The following is a 24,553-nucleotide window of genomic DNA, read 5'->3' on the forward strand; positions in this document are numbered from 1 at the left end:
AGATCCGTTACTGCCCAATTCATCACAGATAAGCAAGAAGTGCATAGAAAGCTAATAGATTAATTTTTGATGATGAGCAACTCATTAACCTTAATTAGTCACCTGGGAATAATACCTCAGAAGAAATAATCACAATTTTGTCAATGATCTCTCGATTTACCTCGATCTTGTAATTTCCTATCGTTTTCTCATATTCTGTTGGCGCTTGAATTCAAATCCGCCGCATTCCATTGAGTTTTCAGTGGTCTATTTTTAAACTAGAAAATATGGCGGCTACGGTAGGCAGTCATATATCGCGATTTTAAACAATTCGTGAAATAATTCGATGAATTCTAGTAACAATACCAAAATGTTGTGGAAAAATGTTATAAAACTGTGTTTAACATTATAAATGAGTTGAATATTCTCTAATTATAGTTATTTTATAAGTTCAGTGACTGTGACGGAGTAGGTGCGATTTAAAATTCTGCTTTGATTTAAAATACCACAGCGGGTAAGCGCATTGTGAATCGTTTTAATATGATAAGATTTGCTTTCGAAATGATTAGTTGCCCATTAAATTGATTGTTGTCGTATTACATGTCAAAAGAAGATATTTTTAGAAGAGTATATTTTATAATTAGGTTAGGTGACATCTGTGTCTGAGCCCTTGATTTCATTCGATTTATGTTGTATATTTCTTGTTACTGAAACTATTTTCTAATTTCCACATCTGTTATAAGTTCATTCCATAAAAGCAGAGTGATTTAAATCTATGTGCAACTTTGAACATGTCTTACTCTTATTTATATGGAATCCCATCGTTATACTCTCGGTTATACATTATACTATTGAATTAAACTTTATTGATATTATTTATTCATTTTCAAAGTTTTTTTTCCATAAAATCGTCATGGAAAATATAATCTTATAATATATTATTCGGAGAATATGACCTAATTTTCCCTTTTTTGGAACAACATTCCTTGTCAAATAGTTTCATCTGTTGCACAATCATACCTTTTCATTTCAGACTTGATTGCCTTTCAATTTTGGTATTTTTTCATATGGAATAATCTCAAAGAATGAAAACCTAGCCTTTGAAACGATCATATTTATATTTGCATTAGTTGTTCTATCAACGTTACAACTCTGATGCACCCAAAATATAATAAAAAGAAGTATGAATCATGATTAGTATGTACAAAGTTCAATGAACATCTGAAAAAAGCTATTGAATCATGTACACCCACACATAACTAAATAAAAGTGAACTTAACTGACTCCTGTTCTCAAAACCTCACCAAATTGAATTAGAATCATTCATTTTATCCTTCAATCCAATGAATCTTAACAGGTTGGTCCCAAGAAATGTTTATTGTTTATCATTGATTCTTGGCTCAAATAAAAATATGTTCTTGAATATATGGGTCTTTTTGAAAGATACATTAGTGCTATGTTATGTTTCAGTAAAAAAGCTGCTAACTCTTTACCAATAAGTAATGATGGCATATTGTTGTTATTTGGAAAAAGTGAACAAATAATAGAGAGCTTTGAATGAATTATTCTGCCATGATCCTGTTATTTGCTGAAATTAAAAAAATATATGTTATTCCTCAGAAAACAATTACTACCGTTCAATAAAAGTAACAGTGTTACGAACAAAGTTTTCTATTCTATCAATACAGAGATAAATATATGTAAATACCTATATGGTCTTCATGAAATGGTAGAGCTTTATTCTTCCTTATCTGTTTAACTGGTTGGAAATGCTTCAGATTTAAGCATTTGTCTTTAGTTTGTAGAAGAAAAAACAGGAAGGTATATGTGTATGCAGATGAAGGCATTAGAATGCTTTGGTAGGCAGAAGAGATTAATAACTAATAATTTAAGATTATTCAACTATGAAATTTAGTGCTGCTTTTTTATAAATACTAAATATTCCACAAAGTAAAAAATTCAAAGATTTTTTGTTGAAATATATAAAAGGTAGTTTTTCATTTGTAATATAAACAAGAGTGTTTTGCTTTATTTGAATATGTTAAATTCAGCAATTGAGTGTATTATTATTCATGCATGCTCATTACTGCATTTGATTTTAGATAAAATCAAACCCACGTAAAATTCAATATCTATTCTTTAGTAATATGATTTTTGGTTGAATTCTTTGCGTGTTGAAATAGTTGCGTGTAGGACCGTCGAAATATAATGGATAGCTGAAAGGTTGATGATGAAAAAGGCAGATAAATCATTCCTGAAAAATTATACGGCACGAAATCATTAAATTAAAAATGAGGAAAGAACTGACGGGAGCTTTTTTGTTTTAATGCGCCCTTGAAGATCACAGAACTGTATACGCTCGATTGGTCCCCAAATGGAAAATAGAGATAAATTAACAATCAAAATCCATAGAATCAATGAATAATTAATAAATAAAACAAAAAAAAATCTGAATATTTTTTATTAAGGGAGAATGCGAAAAACTACATTTTTTATTCCGAACGTGTGGGAAGACTGGATTTAAGTTGATGCAAGCTATTCTCATTAAATCCTGGAGATGATCATCGTTAAGTCGAGATCGAAATTTATTTTCAATAAAGTTCATCTTCGAGAACGCTGCCTCACAATTATATTTTGACCCAAACATCGTGCAAAATTTCAAACTAATTTTTTCAGTTCTGGATATTTATCACCACACACAAATTTTATCCGAAAATATTTGCAGCTTCATTGCTACATTCACCATCGAGCTCTAGAGAGTAAATATTATTGAGAATTTCCACAGTGTTCTCGATTTTCTTGAAGTCGGAAATCTTTTTGCCAGTTTTGATTTAGGATCACTGATGAAAGTTTTGTATTGACCAACCTCAATCTCGTTACAACTGCGAAAAAACAGCAAAACTACGATTTTTTGTATTCATCCTTATTCTTATATCAAGAAAGGAGAAAATGGCGTATTTACAGAAGTACATGTTAAATTCAATAGAAAAACTACAGCTCCATTGTTGAGAGAGCACAAATTGGTACCAGATGGTTTTTTATGGCATACCACTCAATGTTCAGGGTGTTTCACGTAAGCGGGTCACTGAATTTTGTGGCTTATCCTTTGAGCAAAAAAACTATCGATTCAAGGCATGGAGAGTAATTGAGAAAAAACCGATTTTCCAAAAAAAAATTTTGAAAATTTGACTGATTTTCGAAATAAGAATATAGAGACTAAGATGCTTATCTTAATAGAGACTATAACTAACCAATTGTTTCTCCATTTGAACTTCCGGTTTTCAAGAAAACAGAAAATTTTTTCTTGCAAAATATATTTCATAATATTTTCCCATATTTTCTGAATGCTCAATCGATTCTGAATCCGAATATGTAAATATAGTGGTACTTTTATATTTATTTCAAGCTATTCCATTCAAAATCAACCTGGGTAAATTAAGATTTCATTTTTGGACAATATATTCATGTGCCTGTGGTTCAATAACTATTTAATTGTCAAATTTTGAAGTTTTCGATTTCGATTATATTAAAAGCTCAATTAAGAAGCTTCTATTATAATCTCTCTCTCCTTCCTGGTTCTTTTACAAGGATAGTGGCTTCTATTATAATCGAGAATGAAAACTCAAAAATTTGCCAAACAAATATTTATAGAACCGTAGAAAACATAGATATATTTTCCGAATATGGATTCTGAATTTCCCCAGGTTGATTATGAATGGAATAGCTTGAAATAAATATAAAACTACCACTTTATTTACATATTCGGATTCAGAATCGATTGAGTATTCAGAAAATATTAAAAAATATTATGAAGTATATTTTGTAGAAAAAAAATTCCTGTTTTCTTGAAAAGTTCAAATGAAGAAATAAATGGTGAGAAATTGCCCATAGACCATCTCATTTTGAAAACCAGAGAAATTTTCAAACAAAAAATTATTTGGAAAAACGGTTTTTCATCAATAACTTTCCATGCCAACTTGCGAAACAAAAAAAAAACAAATATCTGCTGCGGGACAACGCGGAAGATTTTGATTTGATAGCAATATCGAGAGGAATAGCATCCTAAAATAATTTCATAAAAATTCCGTAGAATTTCATCAATTCTAGGACATTAAAAATGCAATATCAAGAAGGCGTCGGAATTTTCGTAGTTGCTTGAAATTTCATTTAGAATAATCTAGTAGCCATGGAAAAATTGATGTTTGATGAGCTACTGTTCAGGGAACGAGCGTACAAAAACAATAAGTAATGTTAAGTAATGTATTCAAAATTTACAAACCGGGATGTACAAAAAACTGTAAAATGATGTATACAGGGTGGCCAATTTTTCAATGGGATTGTATTGATAACTTTTAAACCACAAGAATTAGAAGGTCGGTCAAATGGAGAAAATGTTGCATGCAGAGGAGCATTATCAAGCAGTTCAAACAAATCGAAATTATTAGGGCCGGTTATGGAGATATCATAAAAAAGTAAATTCTGTCATTTTGATTTTTCTTTTTTTCCCACTTCATTTCAAATATTATCAAGAAATGTTACAGGAATTTTTTATTCGACAATAAATTTTTCTCAATTTGACGTAATCAGATTTCGTATCCAACGTTTCGTGCTCTCTGGGCCACCCTCAACCTCATTTTTTTCAATACGGACCTGCATATTTTATGACATTTTTCGAAATAACTTTTAACGCTGAATTCAACGATATATCATACAATGTCATTCAAAGTTGATTTTCAGGTGATTTTGACCCTTATCCAAATTTTTTTGGGTCGGATCTGTATTACATTTCGGTACCTTTAGTTTAATTAACAACAAGCAATACATTTCGATGAGAAAATCAACTTACTCATCTTGAACTAAATGGAACATATCAGGATCAAATCAAGAAACAAGTAATAATTATTTACATATTTCAATTCATAATAATTAAACGAATTATCATTTAATGAAAGAAAAATCGAATGATTATTCGAAAGTAAATGAAAATGAATGAAGTAAGTGTTCGAAATGTCCACCATTTTGTAAAATGCACTTAACGGTTCTGGAACCCATACTTCTTATACATTTGCTTATTTCGTTTTCTTGAATACCTTCCAATACATTCTCAATCTTCTCGCAAGAAATCACTATTGTTGGATTTGTCATTTGTTCCAGAATCGAACTTTATTTTGATATCATTATGATATAAGTTTTGCAAAGCTTAGTATTCAAATTTAAAATCATTGTATTCGCGTCTCTTGACTATTTTATTAACAGCAGTTTTCGATAAATTGCATTCACTACAGATCCGACCCAAAGAAATTTGGATAAGGGTCAAAATCACCTGAAAATCAACTATGAATGACATTGTATGATATATCGTTGAATTCAGCGTTAACAGTTATTTCGAAAAGTGTCATAAAATATACAGGTCCGTATTGAAAAAAATGAGGTTGAGGGTGGCCCAGAGAGCACGAAATGTTGGATACGAAATCTGATTACGTCAAACTGAGAACAAATTACTGTCGAATAAAAAATTCCTGTAACATTTTTTGATAATATTTGAAATAAAGTGGGAAAAAAAAGAGAAATCAAAATGACAGAATTTACTTTTCCTATGATATCTCAATAACCGGCCCTGATAATTTCGATTTGTTTGAACTGCTTGATAATGCTTCTATGCATGCAACTTTTTCTCCATTTGACCGACCTTCTAACTCTTATGGTTTAAAAGTTACCAATACAATCGTATTAAAAAAGTGGCCACCCTGTATAATAAAGAAACAATGAATAACCTTTATTCAACAAATAACCTCTATTCAACAAATGAAATGAACAAACTTTGTCAGTCCTACATGTCAGAGCAAAGAAGAATGAAGATAGCCGATGACTAGAATAAACCGGAAACAGTATAGGTACATAAAGAAAAGCAACATCGGAAGTGTTTCTCGGTCAAAAAGCCAAGACCGTGACCGTTGCCGGCATGACAGCAACTATAATGGTCACGTGGACGTTTCCCGATCTCGTAGACAGAAAAACTTCGTGCCGAACATCAGGCAACAGAAAAAGATACAAGATGATACGATGTAAAAATAGTCGACAACTATCCCAAACTTACCATTTGATGCGAACAAAAATAGAATCGGATAACACTGTCATTAGCAGGATAGAAAGTGTTTCACCGTAGATGCTTTTCATCGACCCCGCAATAGACGATAGATATCGAAAATGTTAGAGATGGAAATGAGAATACGATGTTGACAGTATCAAACATATTATTCTATTTATCAACATACCCATAGATAGATAGATAGATATGTTTATTCGTTCTCTTTGAAATAAACAAAAACAAGTCACAGAGATAATTACATATATAATTTTCTGTACGTGACTAAAATAAACTTCATTCTTCAGAAACCAAATACACTTTAACCAATTCCAAAAGGATAAAAATCTAATACACATTATTATACTCTGTATCAAAAAAGAAACAAAAAAACATAATCTTAGGATTGTTGCTCCATCCTGTCCGTGCCATACGTCGCATATTGGTGATTCTTCCATTCCATCTTCGTTTTAATTTTGTCGCTATTCTAGAAATTCTGTGATATATTATTTTTATATTTTGCACTTAAAAAAATGAAAGAAACGTGTTGCCTCGTCTTGTCCGTGCTATATGTCGCATATTGGTGATTTTTCAATTCCAGTTCAGTTTTATTTTGTCGCTAATCTATGAATTTTGTTTTATTTTCTTTTGATTTTTTTTTGATTTGGTGGGTTTTGCTTATATTTTCGTGGCCTATTTCAGTTCCGGTTGATAATATTTGCTATGAAATTCCTTCTTCCATTAATCATCCATTGTTTGATGCTGATCTTGAAGATTTTATAGATTTTTATATCCTTCAGTTGTTTAGTGAGTGAGGAGTATAATTTTGGAGCCAGATAATTGCATGACCTCTGACCTATTCTTCTCATAGATTAGATGATTAGAACTATACATAGAGTAATAAACATATAGATAGAGGGAGTATACGCAATTTTTACATGTCCCCAACATGGTTAGATTACGTTGTCGGATATTGATTTATTTTCAAATCCACAATTTTACTATATCGTTGTATCGAATGTATATTATATTGAATGAAATATATTTATTTGAGTAATTCCCAATTAAATATGCAAAATTGTATATTTGGAATCCGATATTTTTCCTAATTGTGGAATTTATAATAAGCAGAATATTTATTATTTTCTGTATCTACCTGCTGAAATCCAAGGTTTGGCAACTTTTGCTCTCCTAATGTCATCGGTTGTTTTACTTCGTTTGGAATGCTTGAAATTTGTTTTCTGAATTTCTGATATATATTTCAATATATTTTGAGTTAATATGAAACGTTGATTCACTATGTTATATAAGAAGTGCGTTCTTTGTGGAGAAACTCGCAAATTGAATGGAATATCGTATCACTGATATGTTTTAATTTCCGCGCGCTTCTTGTCAAATTTGATAGTTCATGTTGGGATAAAATTTGCTTACTGAAAATGACATATGCTCCCTCTATCTATGTTCATTACTCTGAGTAACTATACATCGATTTGACTAAAAAACTATGTAATTGACTATACAAAATGAGCGCCGGCTTATTCATGCGTCGATTGGTCTCTTGGAGGTCATATAATTGTATATAGGTATATCCAAGAGTGCAATTGACTTCAGTTCACTTCAGTGTTTTCCTCTTTTTTTTTATATATTTTGCTCGAATTTTCTATGGTTCTGATAACACACTCAACAAGAAATTTTTTATAAAAGCTTGAAATTGTTATTTGATATTCGGTGTAGTAAAAAGGAATCCATTTTTTTCGCATGAAAAACAAGGCTTTAATTACTATAGTTAGAATTATCCGATATGCGCCGTTCTTTTCGATAACTTGTTGCCATTTTGAGGGTTATATCATTATTCCTTTCTTATAGAATCCCTCGTCCCTTTTGGCAAAAAATTTAGACAGTCGATTTTCACAAGCCTCTGTTTAAGCGAATTTTTCACCAGCAAAATAGTTCGTCATGAACGGGTACAGATGGTAATCACTTGATGCCAGGTCCGGACTATAAGGTGGATGCATAAGAACCTCCCATCTAAGCTCCTCGAGCTTCTGGCGAGTCACTATCGATGTGTGTGGCCTGGCGTTGTCCTGATGGAACACAATTCCTCTTCTATTGGCCAAAGGTGGCCGCTTCTGGGCGATTGTTTGCTTCAGACGACCCAATTGTTGACAGTACAGTTCCGAGTTAACAGTTGTGCCGTAGGGGAACAGCTCATAGTAGATAATTCCCAGCCAATCCCACAGCAAAGCCTTCCTTGCTGTCAATCCTAACTGGGCCGGCTCACCGAGTTTCGACCACAACCGTTTTCGCTTGACGTTGTCGTAAGTGATCCACTTTTCATAACTAGTCACCAACCGCTTCAAAGATGTTACGATTCAGCAGCGATTCGCAGATGGAAATTAGGTCCATGAGGTTCTTTTGCGTTAACTCGTGTAGTACCCATACTCGACAATGTCCATGGTTTTATCGACATTTCCGACAATTGGCCTTCCAGTGCGGAGTCCATCTTTGACGTCGAAATTACCAGAACGAAATCGAGGAAACCAAAATTGCGCATTTGGCTGTTACAGTATTAGGGCCATAAACACTATTTATATTTTCAGCCTCCTGGCTTGCATTTTCGCCTTTATCGAAGAAAAACTGTAAAATATAGCGTATTTTTTCTTTGCTAGTGTCCATCTTTGACGTGTGCTCAAATTAAACTGAGTCAACTAATCACAAAACTGTCAGAAGAGTTTTTATAGTACGAAATCTCATTTTTCTAACGTCATCTAGTGGAACCCGATCGGACTTATACAACGTGAGATATGGATAACTAAACCCATCTATTGGAAAAATAATGGATTTCTTTTTACTACACCTAATATTTGCTTACAAAATCTCAAGTCATTGCCCAATGACTTGAGATTTTGGTATCGCTAGCACAACCCGCGATTTCTTCCATAATTGAAGAGCAAAACCTAGGTTAATAAATTAGCCTGAAATTATGGAAAAAAAAACAACGGAAATAACGAAGTGGTTTTGCTAGCTTTACTACTTCACTAGGGTTCAAAATTCATATGATCTTGACAAAAATACGTCTTTCGTGTATGGCTCTTGATTGTTTATACTTGCAAGTGACGTCATTAAGGCCCCGTTTCCTAAAATTAGCGCATTTCTTTGAATTATCCTTTTTTTATTGCATTTTTTTTTCTTTTTTTTTTTTTGAGAAACATGTGTTTTGAAAAAAGTGCTCATTACACGAACATTCGAACATTCTTTCAAATCTTATTCATATCGAATCTTTCAAATCTTATTGGACTCATTGAAAAAGAGCCAGATACATAATTTTAAAGAACTAACAGGGAACCAGGTCAGATGACACAAAGATATCGTTCAGCACGCCCAACAAACAAAGGCGGGTATTCAATTCATTTCTCAGGGATTACCAAGTCTGTAACAGGAAGAATTTTCGCATTCCACGTTCCTATTTACGTACGGTTCACCGAAAATACTCCATTCATTTCGACGAATGGTCTCTGTCACCTTCACCAAATGTGGGTGGAAATAAAATCTTTAAATCTAGATGCCGGTTGTGTGAGCAGCCCACGTGAATGAAAGTGGAATAATTCTATACGAGAGAAATGTAATTAACTGAAGGTTTGCACTTTTGTATGAACCGAATTCAATTAGAAGGAAAAAAAATTCCCAGGGTATAAACAAGTGAAAACACATTTTATGTTGACTTAAATTACATTTTTATGTTGATTTGTGTTTAGTTGTTGTCTAAATTTTCAGATCTCAATTACCCGTGTATTTGGTTGTTAGGTATGTTATTAACTACGTTAGGTTTATTTTATACCTCTTCACTTCAGGATGTTAAAGTTTTGAGACTATTAAATAAAAAAATTTTTATGCCGAGAATGTTCTAATGGTTCAACAAGTGGACTCGTTATTTGGGAAATATTATTCTTGAAATCTCAACACTGATATTCTAACTTTTTTCGTCGGACACGCCAAAAAAATATAAAACTTTTTTCAAAAACATTTAATCTGGACGCTACTGGTGGAAGCTATATCAAAAAATGACCTTTGATACGTAGAAGGTTTTTGTTAAATTTTATAAGAATGTATAGGAAGGTATTGAAGTTTTGATAAAAAACACTCAACATAACGAGTTGTAGAATCTTTTTTTGAATTTGTCCTCTTCACCTAAGAACTTACATCCTTGAGGATTGCCATCCTATTCTGAAACACCTCGTATGGCATCAAACCCAAAGAAAAAAAAACATTTTTACTTTAAAAAAAAATAGTGATAAATTCCGCCATACTCTTCAACGGATTTTACGTCTTAACTTTTATTAGTTGCGATATATACTTGGCAGTTGTTTTTGGAGTTTATGGTTTTTATATTATTCCCCCACAAACAAGTAAATACTTTTGTGGGTGTAATTTGTTTATTGATACGTGCCTTACGATTTAATTGTATTTCAGAAACTGTTTTTCGTTATATTTTTTGCTTCAATAAATTTATTTATTTATTATTAAAAAAAAAAAATGTTTCGGTAGTCTAATATTTCCAATAGAATATTTTTGCTTATGTATGAATAAAATTGTTCGAGGAATGAATTGTGATTATGACTCTTATCTTCAATGAATTGGTATTGACTCATATTGATTATTGAAGAATTTTTTTGTTCACAGCAAAATGGTTGTTGGAGAGCCAAATATAAATAACATCATGAGTGGGCTGGAGAATAACAGTGGGATCAAACAGCACAATCACAGAAAAAAGTTGAAACAAAGGTTTGTAACAAATTTGACTGTTTATGTTATACCTGTAAAAAGATTGAATATCATTGGAAATGTTATCAATAGAATGACTATATTCGACAATTTCTTGCAGATTCGATCTTATAAAGAAACTGGGACAAGGCACATTTGGTAAAGTACAATTAGGAATAAACAAAGAAACTGGACAAGAGGTGGCTATAAAAACAATAAAAAAGTCAAAAATAGAATCAGAAGCAGACCTTGTTAGGATACGGAGAGAAATTCAAATCATGTCATCTGTTCAACACCCTAATATTATCCACATATACGAAGGTAAAACAATTTTAAAATATGTTAATACAATACTTAAAGGGATTGAATTGCAGTTTTCGAGAATAGAGAAAAAATGGTGTTGGTAATGGAATATGCAGCCGGTGGTGAGCTGTACGATTATCTTTCGGAAAGAAAGGTGCTGTCTGAAGAGGAAGCAAGGAGGATATTCAGACAGATTGCCACTGCTTGCTACTATTGTCACAAGCATAAAATTTGTCACAGAGATTTAAAACTTGAAAATATTCTATTAGATGAGAACAATAATGCAAAGGTAATGTCTTATGTTTTAATCTAAAATATTTCTTTTTAATTTTTGTTATTGATTACAGATTGCAGATTTTGGTTTGTCGAACGTATTTGATGATCAAAGGCTGCTCAACACCTTCTGTGGTTCTCCCCTTTATGCATCTCCAGAAATAGTCAAAGGTACACCTTACCATGGACCAGAAGTTGACTGTTGGTCTTTAGGAGTACTTTTGTACACATTGGTTTATGGAGCTATGCCTTTTGATGGGAGTAATTTCAAAAGACTGGTGAAACAAATATCTCAAGGAGATTATTTTGAACCTGCTAAGCCTAGTCGTAAGTGTGGTTGCTAGAAACATTTACAAGTTTTTACGCCATACGTTTCATTGTAGCCGCCTCACCTTTGATAAGAGATATGCTTACTGTTAATCCAAAACACAGAGCAGACATTGAAAAAATTTGTAGTCACTGGTGGGTGAATGAAAGTTATGAGGAGAATTGTCTAGAAATATCTGAAGATCTGGCTAACCAGACGCCAGTTAGGTTAGATCTTCTCCTTTCTTTAGCACCACCGCCTCCACAACTAGAAAGTGATAAGCTAGTAGTAACAGAAGATGTAAGTTTTTTGTTATGGTTAAATACTATTATAATCTTCGTTTATTTCTATTTTGTGTAATTGATTGAAACAATTTCCAACAGGTTGCCGAAGATGCTGCTAAAAATGAAGCCACAGCACCTACTAGATCCCAGTCAGTTGGAAGTTTAATGGAACTTTCACATCCTGCAGAAAGAAGAATTAAAGAGTTATTACTAGAAGAAAAATCTCCTAAGAGAAAGTTAGAATCTACAGTTAGTACAGATCGCGCTAACATTGATAAAGGACTTAAGAGAAAAGATAAAATAATAAAGGAAAATACAGTAGCTGATATTACTGTGCATGGAGGTATACATGAAGTAGCTGATATGGACGATGAAGATATGACCGAGGCTCTACCTCTAAACAAATCATTAACTCAAACTCTATCCCGGGATATTATGGAGGTAGACCCGACTGAAGATCTTTCTCTGGAAGGTGCGGCATGTTCAGAATTAATAGAGGAAGCCAATAGAAAAGCAATGAAAGAACCAACAAGATTGAAAAGAAATTTAACTACTACCTTAAGTTTTAAATTAGAAGATATTAATGAAACTCCTAGTCAAGAAAATATTGTAAATAATGTGAATAAAGAAAATGAAAAGCTAGAAGAAAAAGTATCATCAGAAATAATAAAACCGGTTGAGGATAAAAATGAGGAGAAATCGGAAACCAAACCAACAAAGAAAAAAATTGTTAAAAAGAAGGTTTTAACAGATAAGAATGAAAATAACGAAGAAAAAGAACAAATACAATCATCTATTCAGCCAAAGGAAATTACTGAAAGAGAACCAAAATCAGAAGTACCTGTAAGCAAAGAAAATAATGAAGAACCTTCAGAAACACCTACTAAACCTGTAGAAAGGCGGAGGTCTAGAATATTTGAAGCTGCTGAAAAATTCCAGAATATGATGAGTCCAACCGAAACCCACAAAGCTCCTATTGAAAAGCCAAAGAAAATCATAATTCCAGGTGTGAGTGTGGATGGTTTCAAAAAAGAATTTGAACGAAAAGCCAGTTTAACCTCATCCTCTGTTCCAAAACTGAAGAATGATCCTTCCAAAAAGTCCTTCGGCATAGACAAACAGAAATCTGTTGAATCTTCACCTCAACCCATTGAAACTTCGTCTGCAACAGAAAAGACGGTTGATGAGAAACAAGAAAAAATCGAATCAGAAGTTGAAAATAAGGATACTACAGAAACTGTGATTGTAGATGAAAGGAAAGAAAAAGTACGAAATGCTGTGAGTATAATATCAAGTGCCTTAGATAAAGAAGGAGCAAGAAAATCTAAATCGAGACCATGCATGGTGAGGAAACCTCCGGTACCATTTGGTGTGAGTGGAAGATCGGCCTCAGGAAATATTGGTACAATATCAAGTAATCTTATGGCTCCTGTTGGTCCTAAACCATTTGTTAGACCTCAAGTGAGTACATGAGATTGTTTTCTATACTGTTTTATCAAAATTTTTTTAAATTGGTCAATGTTACATGATAAAGGATGGATAGTTTTTAAACGTCATCTTGAAATTGTGGCAATAGAGCAGTATCAGCAAACCTCGAGAACAGCTGCTAGGGAAACCTTCACATGACTGGAATAGGCCTCTGATTGGTCACGATTACTGACCACTACTTCAAATTAATGTAAACTGTTCAATGGACTATGCATATGCTTCATTTGTTGTTGTATGTATGTGCCCTCAGCAGCTGATCGGACCATAGAATGCTGATACTACTCTATCAGACCAGACCACACAGAAAAATTAATTATTTTTCAGGAATGCAACTGATTGGAAAAAGAACAAATATGGACGTTTTCTACAAAATAATTAAAAATTTTAATCATATCTGATGCATGTTGTCTTTCCATTTCAGTTCGATAAGGTGGAACCTCGCCAAGTACAAGAGGCACCACACGAAGTTCAGGACGAGAAGGTATCTTCCGCTGAAATCACTTTGAAATCAGCCACTCTACCTCGACGTAAAACAACGAAAGCTGAGATTCAGTTGAACTACCCCTCATCTAAACCTGCCACAATGGAATTCAAGACTGAAATGGCTCACCCTGTAGAGGCTCCACCGAAATATTCCACGCAACGAAGCGAAGTCATCGTACCGATTACTGGACGACCTACCGTTAATTTTAGGTATGCTTCTGAATATCTTGATGAAGCTTGATTTAATTATTCATTTTCATCATCAGAGCATCATCTTTGGAGCCAGAAAGTGTAACCAAAGCAAGAGAAAGAATCATACCGATTGCCTTTGAGAGAATCGATCATAATCAAGATTCGAAGAGTCAACAGTCTCCACCTGTCAAACCTTCCGTTCCTAAACCTTTTCAAACGCAAAGATCAACTTTCTCTCAGAGATCATCTAGTTTGTCCCGACAATCTACGCAAGACTCCGATACCGAAACTATCACCTCAGGGGAACCTATCAAGAAATCTGCTAGGGAGTATATTATTCCAATTGCAATCGAAGGTGGAGGTTATGTTACTCCCAGGGCAGGTAGCTTGGAACCTAGCGAATCAACAAATAATGCATCTACTAGGATGAAGAGTACTTTTGTGAAACCTAGGAGGTTTAAGTAAGTGATATACAATTTTTTGATTACAATTTTAGGTTATATTTTACTTTACTCTTTCTGAAAGCTTCAAATCATACAACTATTCCAATGTATAACAAGGGCATCACTATGATGCTGAAGACTTTCTAGACCTGTTTATCAAAAGAATTGGAAAATTCTGGGCTGTAGCCGTAGGCTAGTCGCTAAAATTTTGCTTATAATGTATTACCTATCATTCTGTGCAAGCCAAAATACCTCCAAACGAAAATGAATCACTGAGAAATGTCTTCTTAAAAAATTGTTGTAGCTTGAAAGAAATTTAATGAGCATTTAGGCGAGGTCATAACCACAGGAGATTAGGGTTCCAGAAATAATTTGCCATTTATACCAACAGTTCCAACAAAATGAGAAAACTTCTTAAAAGACATAACCAATTAACAAACCAACACAAAAACTGGAACAAGTCCCAAGAAGCGCTGAAGATAAAATGAATCCACTTTCTAAAGCTGGTGTATACAATGTACCTTATGATTGCGGAAAAGTTTTTACTCCATTGGGACTACAGAAGGAAGCATTCGAATCCGAGTCCAGGAAAACAAACGATGTTGTCAACTAAACCAAACAGATGAGTTTGCAGTCTCCGAACATGCGCTCACTGATGATCTTGTTCTCAAAGACATAAATTCTCTCAAATATTGAGAAATAGGAACATGTTGCTGAATAGGGTTGAGAAAGAAGAAGAAAGATTACTCACGAATGAATATGAAAGCATCAAAGTATACAAACTTTCGAATAACATCAATAGAAGGAAAGAAATACCTACAGTTCATAGTGCTTGGTTACCAGCAATATATCCTACAAATACCAAACCTGACGGTAGTGAAGGAGACGAATCACATAGCTCCGCCCCTCCCACTTTAACTCCGCCCCTCCCACTTTGAAAAAAAACCAACTAGACCACTGCTACAAAGCTCGGCTATTTTCCAATTCAGTTGAAGGGTATCACTAATGAAAACGAATGGCCTATATTTCATAAAATATACATATTTTAATTATTCTTTCAGCTCCAGACTGAGTGATAGAGACTCTGAAGACGAATCACCCTTCACCAATCTTCATCGACATAGTTCGTTTGGCAAAGACAGTGATACTGAAGATTCTAGAAGAGATGCTTTCCATATGCATAGACTACGGTAAATAATCATCTCGAAATTATTGAGGTACCATATTTTGATATTCCCACTATATTTTCAGGAGTACAAGGCCTAAAAAAGCTAGTATTGAACATGCTGATTCCATTAGTTCAGGAGAAGATGACGATGACGATGGCTTTGATAATTTGACAGCTGAAAATTTGTTCTCGACATTGCTTTCGAGGGTAAGTTATATAACAAGAAGAAATATATATTTGTTAACTTTGTTTGAGCTTAGGTAAGAGATTTGACACAGAGGCTCAATGTAGAAGATGGAGGCAGACCAGGTTTTCCAAGTAGCAGGTTATTGAGTCACTTTGATCATGGTACGAATTTTTGGAATATGCACAATAGAATGGACCCCTTTTCAAGGTGAGTCACTATATCTTTCTGTTTGTATCGTTTTATTGTAGACAGTGTGAGATTTTCAAGCTTTATATTTTTCAAGCTCTCACTATAGAGTTATTTATACAAGAGAGGTAAAGACAATTAAGTAAGTTTTTAAATTGATTTAACCATATCAAAGTTTATGTAGATCAATGTAGTAGTAAGGGAGAATTATTGAATCTTTGGATAAATAGCCAAGATTGAAACAAAGAGTTAATTTCTTTCGGTATTTTTAACTTTGATTAATTTACAAGAACAGGCTTTATTATTTCGCACTGATGTTTTGTCAATAAATATCAGGTGTGTGAATAAGTCTTTCCCGTTTTTTGTAAGAGATGGCGCCACCAATACTGTGCGAGTATTTAATGGTTACATATGTCATAATCAAAGCTTATTCATCTGTCAACAATTCCACACTAACACATTAGTTGAAATTTTTTCGCATCATAAATTTTTGAAATCGTGAAAATGTCGAAATTTGAGCCGAGTCGACGTCATTTGCGGGAAGTTTCACTTTATTGGTTCAATTTGAAGAAATCTGCTGCCGAGGCGCATCGGTTGCTTCAGGAAGCTTATGGAGAAGGTTGTGTCGATGATTCAAGTGTTCGCGGATGGTTTCGACGCTTCAAAAGTGGCGATTTCGACGTGGAAGACAAGGAGCGTTCCGGGCGGCCGCAAATCTTTGAAGATCAAGAATTGGCGACTTTGCTTGATGAAGATTCGTGTCAAACGCAAGAAGAACTTGCTGAAGCATTGGGAGTTGACCGAACAACCATTTCCAAGCGTTTGAAAGCCATGGGAATGATCCAAAAGCAAGGAAATTGGGTGCCGTACGAACTGAAGCTGAGAGACGTCGAACGGCGTTTTTTCACTTGCGAACAGCTGCTTCAGCGACATAAAAGAAAGGGTTTTCTGCATCGTATCGTGACTGGCGATGAAAAGTGGATCCGTTACGATAATCCGAAGCGAAGAAAATCATGGGGACTACCCGGCCATGCATCATCATCGACGGCCAAGCCAAATATTCATGGCGCCAAGCTCATGCTCTGTATATGGTGGGACCAGCTAGGTGTGGTTTACTATGAGCTTCTGAAACCGAATGAAAGGATCACAGGCGAGGTCTATCGACGACAATTGATGCGTTTGAGCCGCGCACTGCGAGAAAAACGGCCACAATACTCCGACAGGCACGACAAAGTTATTTTGCAACATGACAATGCTCGCCCACATGTTGCACAGCCGGTGAAAACATACTTAGAAACGCTCAAATGGGAAGTCCTACCCCACCCGCCGTATAGTCCAGACATTGCTCCGTCTGATTACCATCTCTTCAGATCGATGACGCATGGCCTGGCTGACCAGCACTTCCATTCCTACGAGGAAGCCAAAAAATGGGTGGATGACTGGATAGAGGCCAAACCGGTCGAATTTTTTCGCAACGGGATTCGTATGTTGCCAGAAAGATGGGGAAAAGTTGTAGCTAGCGATGGCCAATACTTTCAATAATTCATTTGTAACCATTTTTTCACAATAAAGGTTCAAAATTTGAAAAAAAAACGGGAAAGACTTATTCACACACCTTATAGCTTTGAACTTAGACTTTCAGTTTTGGGTTTCCTGAAAATTCTTAATTGCTTGCATAATTCTTACTGTAGACAGATTCCACCAAAAATGGACAAAAGAGATAATCATCGTTCTATGATAAAATTAAATACATCATTTTGACAGACGTGAGATTCTAGGCAGATTAACACGTTTTTCATACCATTGTTATCTGATATAAGTTAAATTAATTTCATTTTCACTGTATCTGAGTGTAAACTAATTCACTTGGCAGTTTTAGTGAAAAATGTTAATTTTATGTATATCTATTTGAATGCAGATGATAGATTTGATGTTCATAGTTGCAGAATTGTTATAATGAGAAAAGTTTTATGTTTTTGATCAATGTATTGCTCTAGTACCATGATTTTTAGTGTAGCTATTAGTGTAGATGCATGTATCAACACATTTAAGATATAATAAATCACTTTTCTTTTTCCCAGTTTTTTATCAATTTCACATTTTATTATCTTGCAACAGTATTATTCATCTATACAATGTTCAATAAGTAATAGTACTATCTTAATATGTCTTATTATCATCTAGTTTGTTTGATTGAAAGGCTCTATGATTTTTTAGGCATGGTACTTTAGGAAGAAGCTTAGGTCGTGAAAGGTCAACAGAACGTTCTTACAACACACCCTGGCGTAGAAGTGTTAGTAGGGATTTAGCTTCTGACATTGATACAGTAATGGGCGATAGGGATGTACCACGTGGAGGTGAGGCTTTAGATTATTAGTTGTACCACATAGTTGTGTTGTGGTCAAAATTTCAACCGTTTTTGATAACCTAATATCAACTTTTTGTGTCACCCTATTTTTGTCCTCATAGTGGTTGACTAAGTTTTTGCATCGAATACTTTTAATTTTTTTTTTTTTTTAATATTGATTATTGTTAGAAACTTTCTTCATTTTTAATTTCAACTGAGTAAAACTTTGAGTTAGCTCCATACAAATGGTGTTATGGAATATTTTGATGTAGTCTGATTATGAGATTTATTTGCATCAGTAAATTAGTAAGGTGTTGTGATTTAGATATTTACATCAAGTATTTCTTTATAAATGTAGTAACATTCATTCGCACAAGTTTATTCACTCTTTAGTAATCGGTAAACATCTGAATCTATTTCAATTGGTATGTAAAATTGAAGTAATTGTATTGAAAATTTCCAATTATTTAGTTAGTTGTTTACTCATTTTAGTAACTAGTACTTGAACAATGTGAATACAAAATGAAACAACACAGTTAATGGCCATGTAAAAAAAGGCAGACAACATCAGAATATGCCAATGGCATCTGTAAAAGCATGGCCGTGACAGTGTTGTGTGTATTGCAGCGCGAGTGCGTGTTAAGGTGCATGTGCCCCCCTGTGGACCTGCCATTCGGAAGGGCACCAACTAACTCTGCCTGGCTACCTGCTGCAACACAGACTCGGTAGGCTGCATGTATTCACTAATTATTTTAAGTTCAAGTTAAACTTGGTTCATTTTAATGTGTTTTTATAAATGTTAAAAAACATTGTACCTTCTACAAAATTTTAGTTAGAAGCTGATAATCCATTTATTTATAATTTATTTAGATCATTTTCCTTATGAATACAATATGCTTAGTTTTCATGCCAAGATATTTATTATTTGCTATATCAGATACTTCACATTTTTTTTTTAGAAATAGCACATCATGTTTCTTTGATTATGATATTTTGATTTACATGGGCATCTTATTCAGTGATCCACTAACGAAATGAAATTGAGCACATCACTTGTTTGAGTTTTTGTTATGTTTTTAAAGCATGTTCACTAATTTTTGTTATTGATTTTTGTTTTCAAGCAGCTGCAGATGTTTTGTGCCAAAAATCCACTAACTATGTAAGGTAGGTAATGTTGCAGTCTTTCTGGTGGTTTTGTGTTTAATACTCAGACGGTCACATTTTGTATTCAATAAATTTCATTAAACATTTTTTTCAGATAAGAACACGAAGAAAGAAAATCTCAATTTAGCGGATTTGGATCTCAAAAAACTTAACCTTTCCGAGGAAGAATCTATGGCTTTATCTTATCTAACCCCTGCACTAACCAGAAGAATGCAGAAGCAATTGCTAGCTCAGCTTGCCCCCTCGGAAGTTAGGAAATTACATCGCACACTATCTTCTAGAAATTCGTCTGATAACAATCCCTACGAACCACGTAGAAATGCCAACAGTATGCTTAATCGTAGATCTGTAGACCGCTTATCATCTACCTTACCAAGGAAATATTCCAACGACAACTCTGGAACAAAAGCGGTCTCCGGTTTAGATGAAAAGATTTTGATAGATTCTGATAGAAACAAGGAATTTGATGTGGACAAAGTGAAATCCTTCTTACCCATTAAATCCTATATGAGAAATGATAGGAAGTCTCCGTTTAGAGACAATCAAACAAATGAAAACGATAGTACAGTTCTTGGACTAAAAACAACAAGATCAACACCTAATCGTGAGACCAGACCTTATTTCAGGACTAGAACAGATGCGAACGTCATATATAGTCCAGATTCAAGCTTATCAGAGAGCCTTTCTTCATGTGCGAGGGACCCTGAAAGTGAGCTAAGTTCAAGAGGTTTATCTACTGATAGCTACTCATCTATATACCGTCCATCTTCGTCATCAAGAACAGATGATATTGGTTCTCGATATTCTAGACCTAATAAATCTTATGAAAGTACTCAAACTGTTACCAATTCTAGTAGTTCTTCCAAGACTGATATTAAAAAACCGTCCTCTACTAAACGCATTTCTAGATTCTTAAGACCAGACTTCTTCGATCCACCAAAAGATGATAATATTGTTGTTAAGGAGAAAAAAGAGAGGGAGATTGAAACACAGAAAGTTCTGAAAGAAATAAGAGACAAGAGAAAGGAAAGACTTGGCGTTAGAAAACGATCGCCGACAAAAGAAAAAAGTTTAGATTCCGATTATTCCAATTGTGAAAATTCTCTAAGTACTACCAGCAGCTTTAAAGAAACAGAATCAAGTTCAACGCATATTCCTGAATATGGAAAAGTGAAAAATGAAGTCAAATTTGTAGATAATAAAATATTAGAAAAAAATACTAAGGTACCCGATTATGCAAATGTTCCAACAAACACACCTGATGCAGGAAAGAAAACTAGGATATCTCGAATTGCTCGACCTAAAAGCTATCCAGCTGAGTCTACGATAAAGCCAGTTTCAAGAATTCCTGAAAAAGCAAAAATTTCGCCAGAAAAAGAATCGAAATTGAGTAAATTTAGAAAAGGCTTTGTAAAGAAGGAATCAAAGGAAAAGAGCAAAGAAGATAAGAATGAAACTAATAAAAATATAAATGAAGAAGAAAAAGTACACAAAAATAAATTACTTCATTCGATAGAGAAAAAATTAGAAAAATTCCGATCTTCACCAGATAAAATGAAGGAGAACTCTGCTGTTGAAAATACCATAAGAAAATTAAGAGAGCAAAGCTTACCAAAAAATTTAGAACATTGTACTGAGTCTGGTCTGATAAAAAGGGCAGTGTCAGTCGAAGATCTTTCAAATGTGCAACGTGATAAACCATTACAAGCTTCGAAAAAATCTGTCACTAAAATTTTAGGTCTGTTTAAAAAATACGAAGAATCTGAAAATAAAAAAAATGAGAAAATCGTGAAAAAGAAAAAGGTTAAAACCAAAACTGAATCTAAATCTAAAACTTCGTCAAATTCCCTTGAAATTAATAATGATATAAAAACTAATATTGATGAAAAAGCTAAAAAAGCACAAAAGGAAGAAATTACCGTTGATATCCCTAAGCCTACTACATCTGAATCGGTGGATGAAGTTCAAGAGTCTGGAAAAACTAGATGTGTTGATGAAGTTAAAGTTACAACTAGAGAACTCAAGCCAAGGCAATCGAAATTGCCGGTAACTTCATTCAGAAGAAGTTTGAATCTGGATAATGTAGGACAAGATTCATCAAAGCCTGCTATAGAAAGTGAAATAGGAAGAGAGAAAAAAGACAATGATAAACCGGATAAAGAAAGTCTGAGGTTAGATTTTTCCAAGATTAGAGGAAGTAAAACAGAACCTGGGATATCGGAACACATGCCTTCAACTAGTTACGAATATAGTAGAGGAGTAGAGCATAAGAGAAATTCATTTGGTACTGCACATAGTTCTCATTATCTCTCACCTTCAGACGATATGAGCTGTGATTCTTGGTCAATTTGCTCCGATGCCCATTCACCTTTATCACCTAATGGTCAGATCTATTCGGGTGATGAAAGTGAATCCGTGATTGATAGAATTAGACGAAAAAGTTTTTATACAAGATTTAACGAAAAGAAAAAGCCGCATACTAAAAGTTTCATCAAAAGTTACAGAGATTTAGACTTGTACAAAGATTTAGGACTGAGGGCACCTAATAACTATGGATCTTTAGATCGCAAATCATATAATTACGATAAGTTTGATCGTATTTCTAATCATAACCATTCAACCACCCAAATAAAGAAAGAATATAGACCTTACAATAGAAGTGCTTCAGTTTTGAATGATTATGTCAACGTAGTGGGTCAATACCAACCGTATAATTCGAAATTGAACTATACATCAAGTTTATATTCGGATTCTGAAAGTACTTTGGATGAAGACAATTCAGCTGCAAAATTGAGGTAAGTTACACTCATGTAGTTTCAATCACAATTACACTTCATCAAAAAATAAAAGGCGCTCTTTAAGATGAAGAAATACTTTTATTGAAATTGAATAAAGCTCATTCATTTCTCTCAAAGACAGTTCTGTATCGATCCTATAAATATCTCCTGTTGAACTTTATGAAACTAGTAAACAAACTATTAATTTCCAATATAAATTTCAAATTTTACCTGATCAATAATGAATATTAAGACTTCAAACAAAAAATTGGTTTGATAAGTATCTAAAAGCCTTAGACTCAAGGTGGGAATAGATTCAACTTTGGTGCTCTTTTTTTAATCAAATCGTGTTTAACATATATTAGAGCCATTTACTGAGCATTGCTTTAATTATCTGCAGGAACAGTTCTCTGTTGAAGCCATCAACATTTCACAGATTGGCATCCAAGTCTCCCAGCAGTGAGAGAATACACATTGAGACATCCACATCTTCTGTAGTTCCTCCTTCAACTAACTTCACCAGACTACATTGATGCTGATCATTGGATAAAGTTTGTTGACTATGAGCAATTATCAAAAGTATATTTTTTCATTTATCACCATTATTTTGATTTATTTCCTCTATTTATCTTTTTTTCACAAACTCATCCTTTGAGTTTCAGAATTCTATGTAGTGCCAAATGTATAATATTCAATGAATGTTTGATATATGACAGTTAAACTTATTTTTTTAGTAAATATTTATTTACAATTATAGAAAGGATTCATTCATGTCTTGATGTTTTTCATTGACTTTCATTTTGTTCCTACATATTCCTCCTTTGAAGTAAACATCGAGAAACTATGTTTAAAATGTAATTAATCCAAATGTACACTGCTGCTCTTGAAAAGTTATGTTTAATCACTGCCATCTTTAGTATTTGCTTGATTTTCGTTCAGAAAAAGCTATATTTGAATTAACATAAAATTATTTAGGTTTTGTAATTATTTATTTCAAACAGTATGTATACATTCTTAATTGGAATTTCATTTTTCAAATTGAAATACTCCTTGGCAGCATATTATTTAATCCACTATATTTTCTTCGTGGGTGCCCTTACTGTACTTCATCCCAAAGAAGTTAATGAGAAATAAAAAGATTTCTTTTATCTGTGAATATTTATCCTCAGTTGAATACATTGAACTGTGCGATGTTTTACATTTTAGTTACACTTATACTCATCTAAATTGAGATTTTTTCAAATTATTTCATAAATAGTTATTAAATATTTATGCTTTATTTATACAGAGTGTCCCTTTTCTGTTATTGAAGTGTATGTAAATGTTGTTTGCTTTTTTTAATCTAAAAAATTTATTTATTAAGTTTATCTTGTTTGCAGTTTTAGTTATTTATTTCAAGTACTTATTTATGGATAATTTTTGGATTGAATACAAAATATGATGCGAAAATTAATACCTTCACATTAAAATACTGTTAAATATTTGATATTTTAATAATCAGTTGAACTTGAAGATCTTCTCACAATGACACCTCCTTACTCCTGTTAGTTTTTTGTAGAGAACGATTTAAGTTGAGTTTGTGTGAATTGTTAGAATCCTGTATGTTGAATTTGAGATTTTATAGAAAATAAAAGATATATTTTAATTTATGGTTTTTTATTCATCGTAGACAAACCATTTTCAATTACTCAAATACATTAAATTTTGCATTAATTGGCAAATATTATTTTGTCATATGCAAAACTAATTGCTCTTCATGTTTACGAGATTTTTCACAAATCGTATTACACAAATTATAACTATGTATAGGTCTTCATATACGAGATGTAATTCATTAGTTTGTAGTCTCCAAGGATGCAATTGGCATATGAATGCTCAAAGCTGTTGACTTCAAGTCTATGTATTATTTCAAATTCTGCTTGAATTTTATATGGTTCTAACGAGGCCATCAACTCAAAATTTTTTAAGAAGCTTGGAATTGATATTTTATATCAACATCCAATCAACTCTATCGGTTCTGTGATCATGGAAAAATAAGGTGATTTTTTCGATATGCTTTTTTAATTTTCTATGCAATCAACTCGAAATTCGCATGAGCCTTCAAATTGTCCTACATACAAATGCAA

General features: G+C 33.4%; 1 protein-coding gene across 1 annotated transcript; it reads left to right on the top strand.

The window, feature by feature from the left end:
* The first annotated feature begins 128 nt into the window (after positions 1 to 128).
* LOC123680781 lies at positions 129 to 24,072 on the top strand. The gene is made up of 15 exons (XM_045618859.1): positions 129 to 493; positions 10,745 to 10,846; positions 10,947 to 11,146; positions 11,200 to 11,417; positions 11,476 to 11,728; positions 11,785 to 12,008; positions 12,092 to 13,453; positions 13,902 to 14,173; positions 14,230 to 14,616; positions 15,660 to 15,788; positions 15,850 to 15,973; positions 16,027 to 16,160; positions 18,357 to 18,496; positions 19,745 to 22,445; positions 22,828 to 24,072. The coding sequence occupies exons 2-15, from the start codon at positions 10,749 to 10,751 to the stop codon at positions 22,958 to 22,960; spliced, it is 6,375 nt and encodes a 2,124-aa protein (XP_045474815.1). The 5' UTR covers positions 129 to 493; positions 10,745 to 10,748; the 3' UTR covers positions 22,961 to 24,072.
* Positions 24,073 to 24,553: the final 481 nt, after the last annotated feature.

Source organism: Harmonia axyridis, chromosome 5 (genome assembly GCF_914767665.1).
Source record: "Harmonia axyridis chromosome 5, icHarAxyr1.1, whole genome shotgun sequence".
Lineage (NCBI taxonomy): Eukaryota > Metazoa > Arthropoda > Insecta > Coleoptera > Coccinellidae > Harmonia > Harmonia axyridis.

Excerpts from the sequence above, each read along its gene's own strand:
- LOC123680781 (XM_045618859.1), top strand. The coding sequence starts at position 10,749 with ATGGTTGTTGGAGAGCCAAATATAAATAACATCATGAGTGGGCTGGAG. Across the intron at positions 11,729-11,784 it reads TGAACCTGCTAAGCCTAGTC|CCGCCTCACCTTTGATAAGA; the intron begins GTAAGTGTGGTT and ends GTTTCATTGTAG. Across the intron at positions 15,974-16,026 it reads TCTCGACATTGCTTTCGAGG|GTAAGAGATTTGACACAGAG; the intron begins GTAAGTTATATA and ends GTTTGAGCTTAG.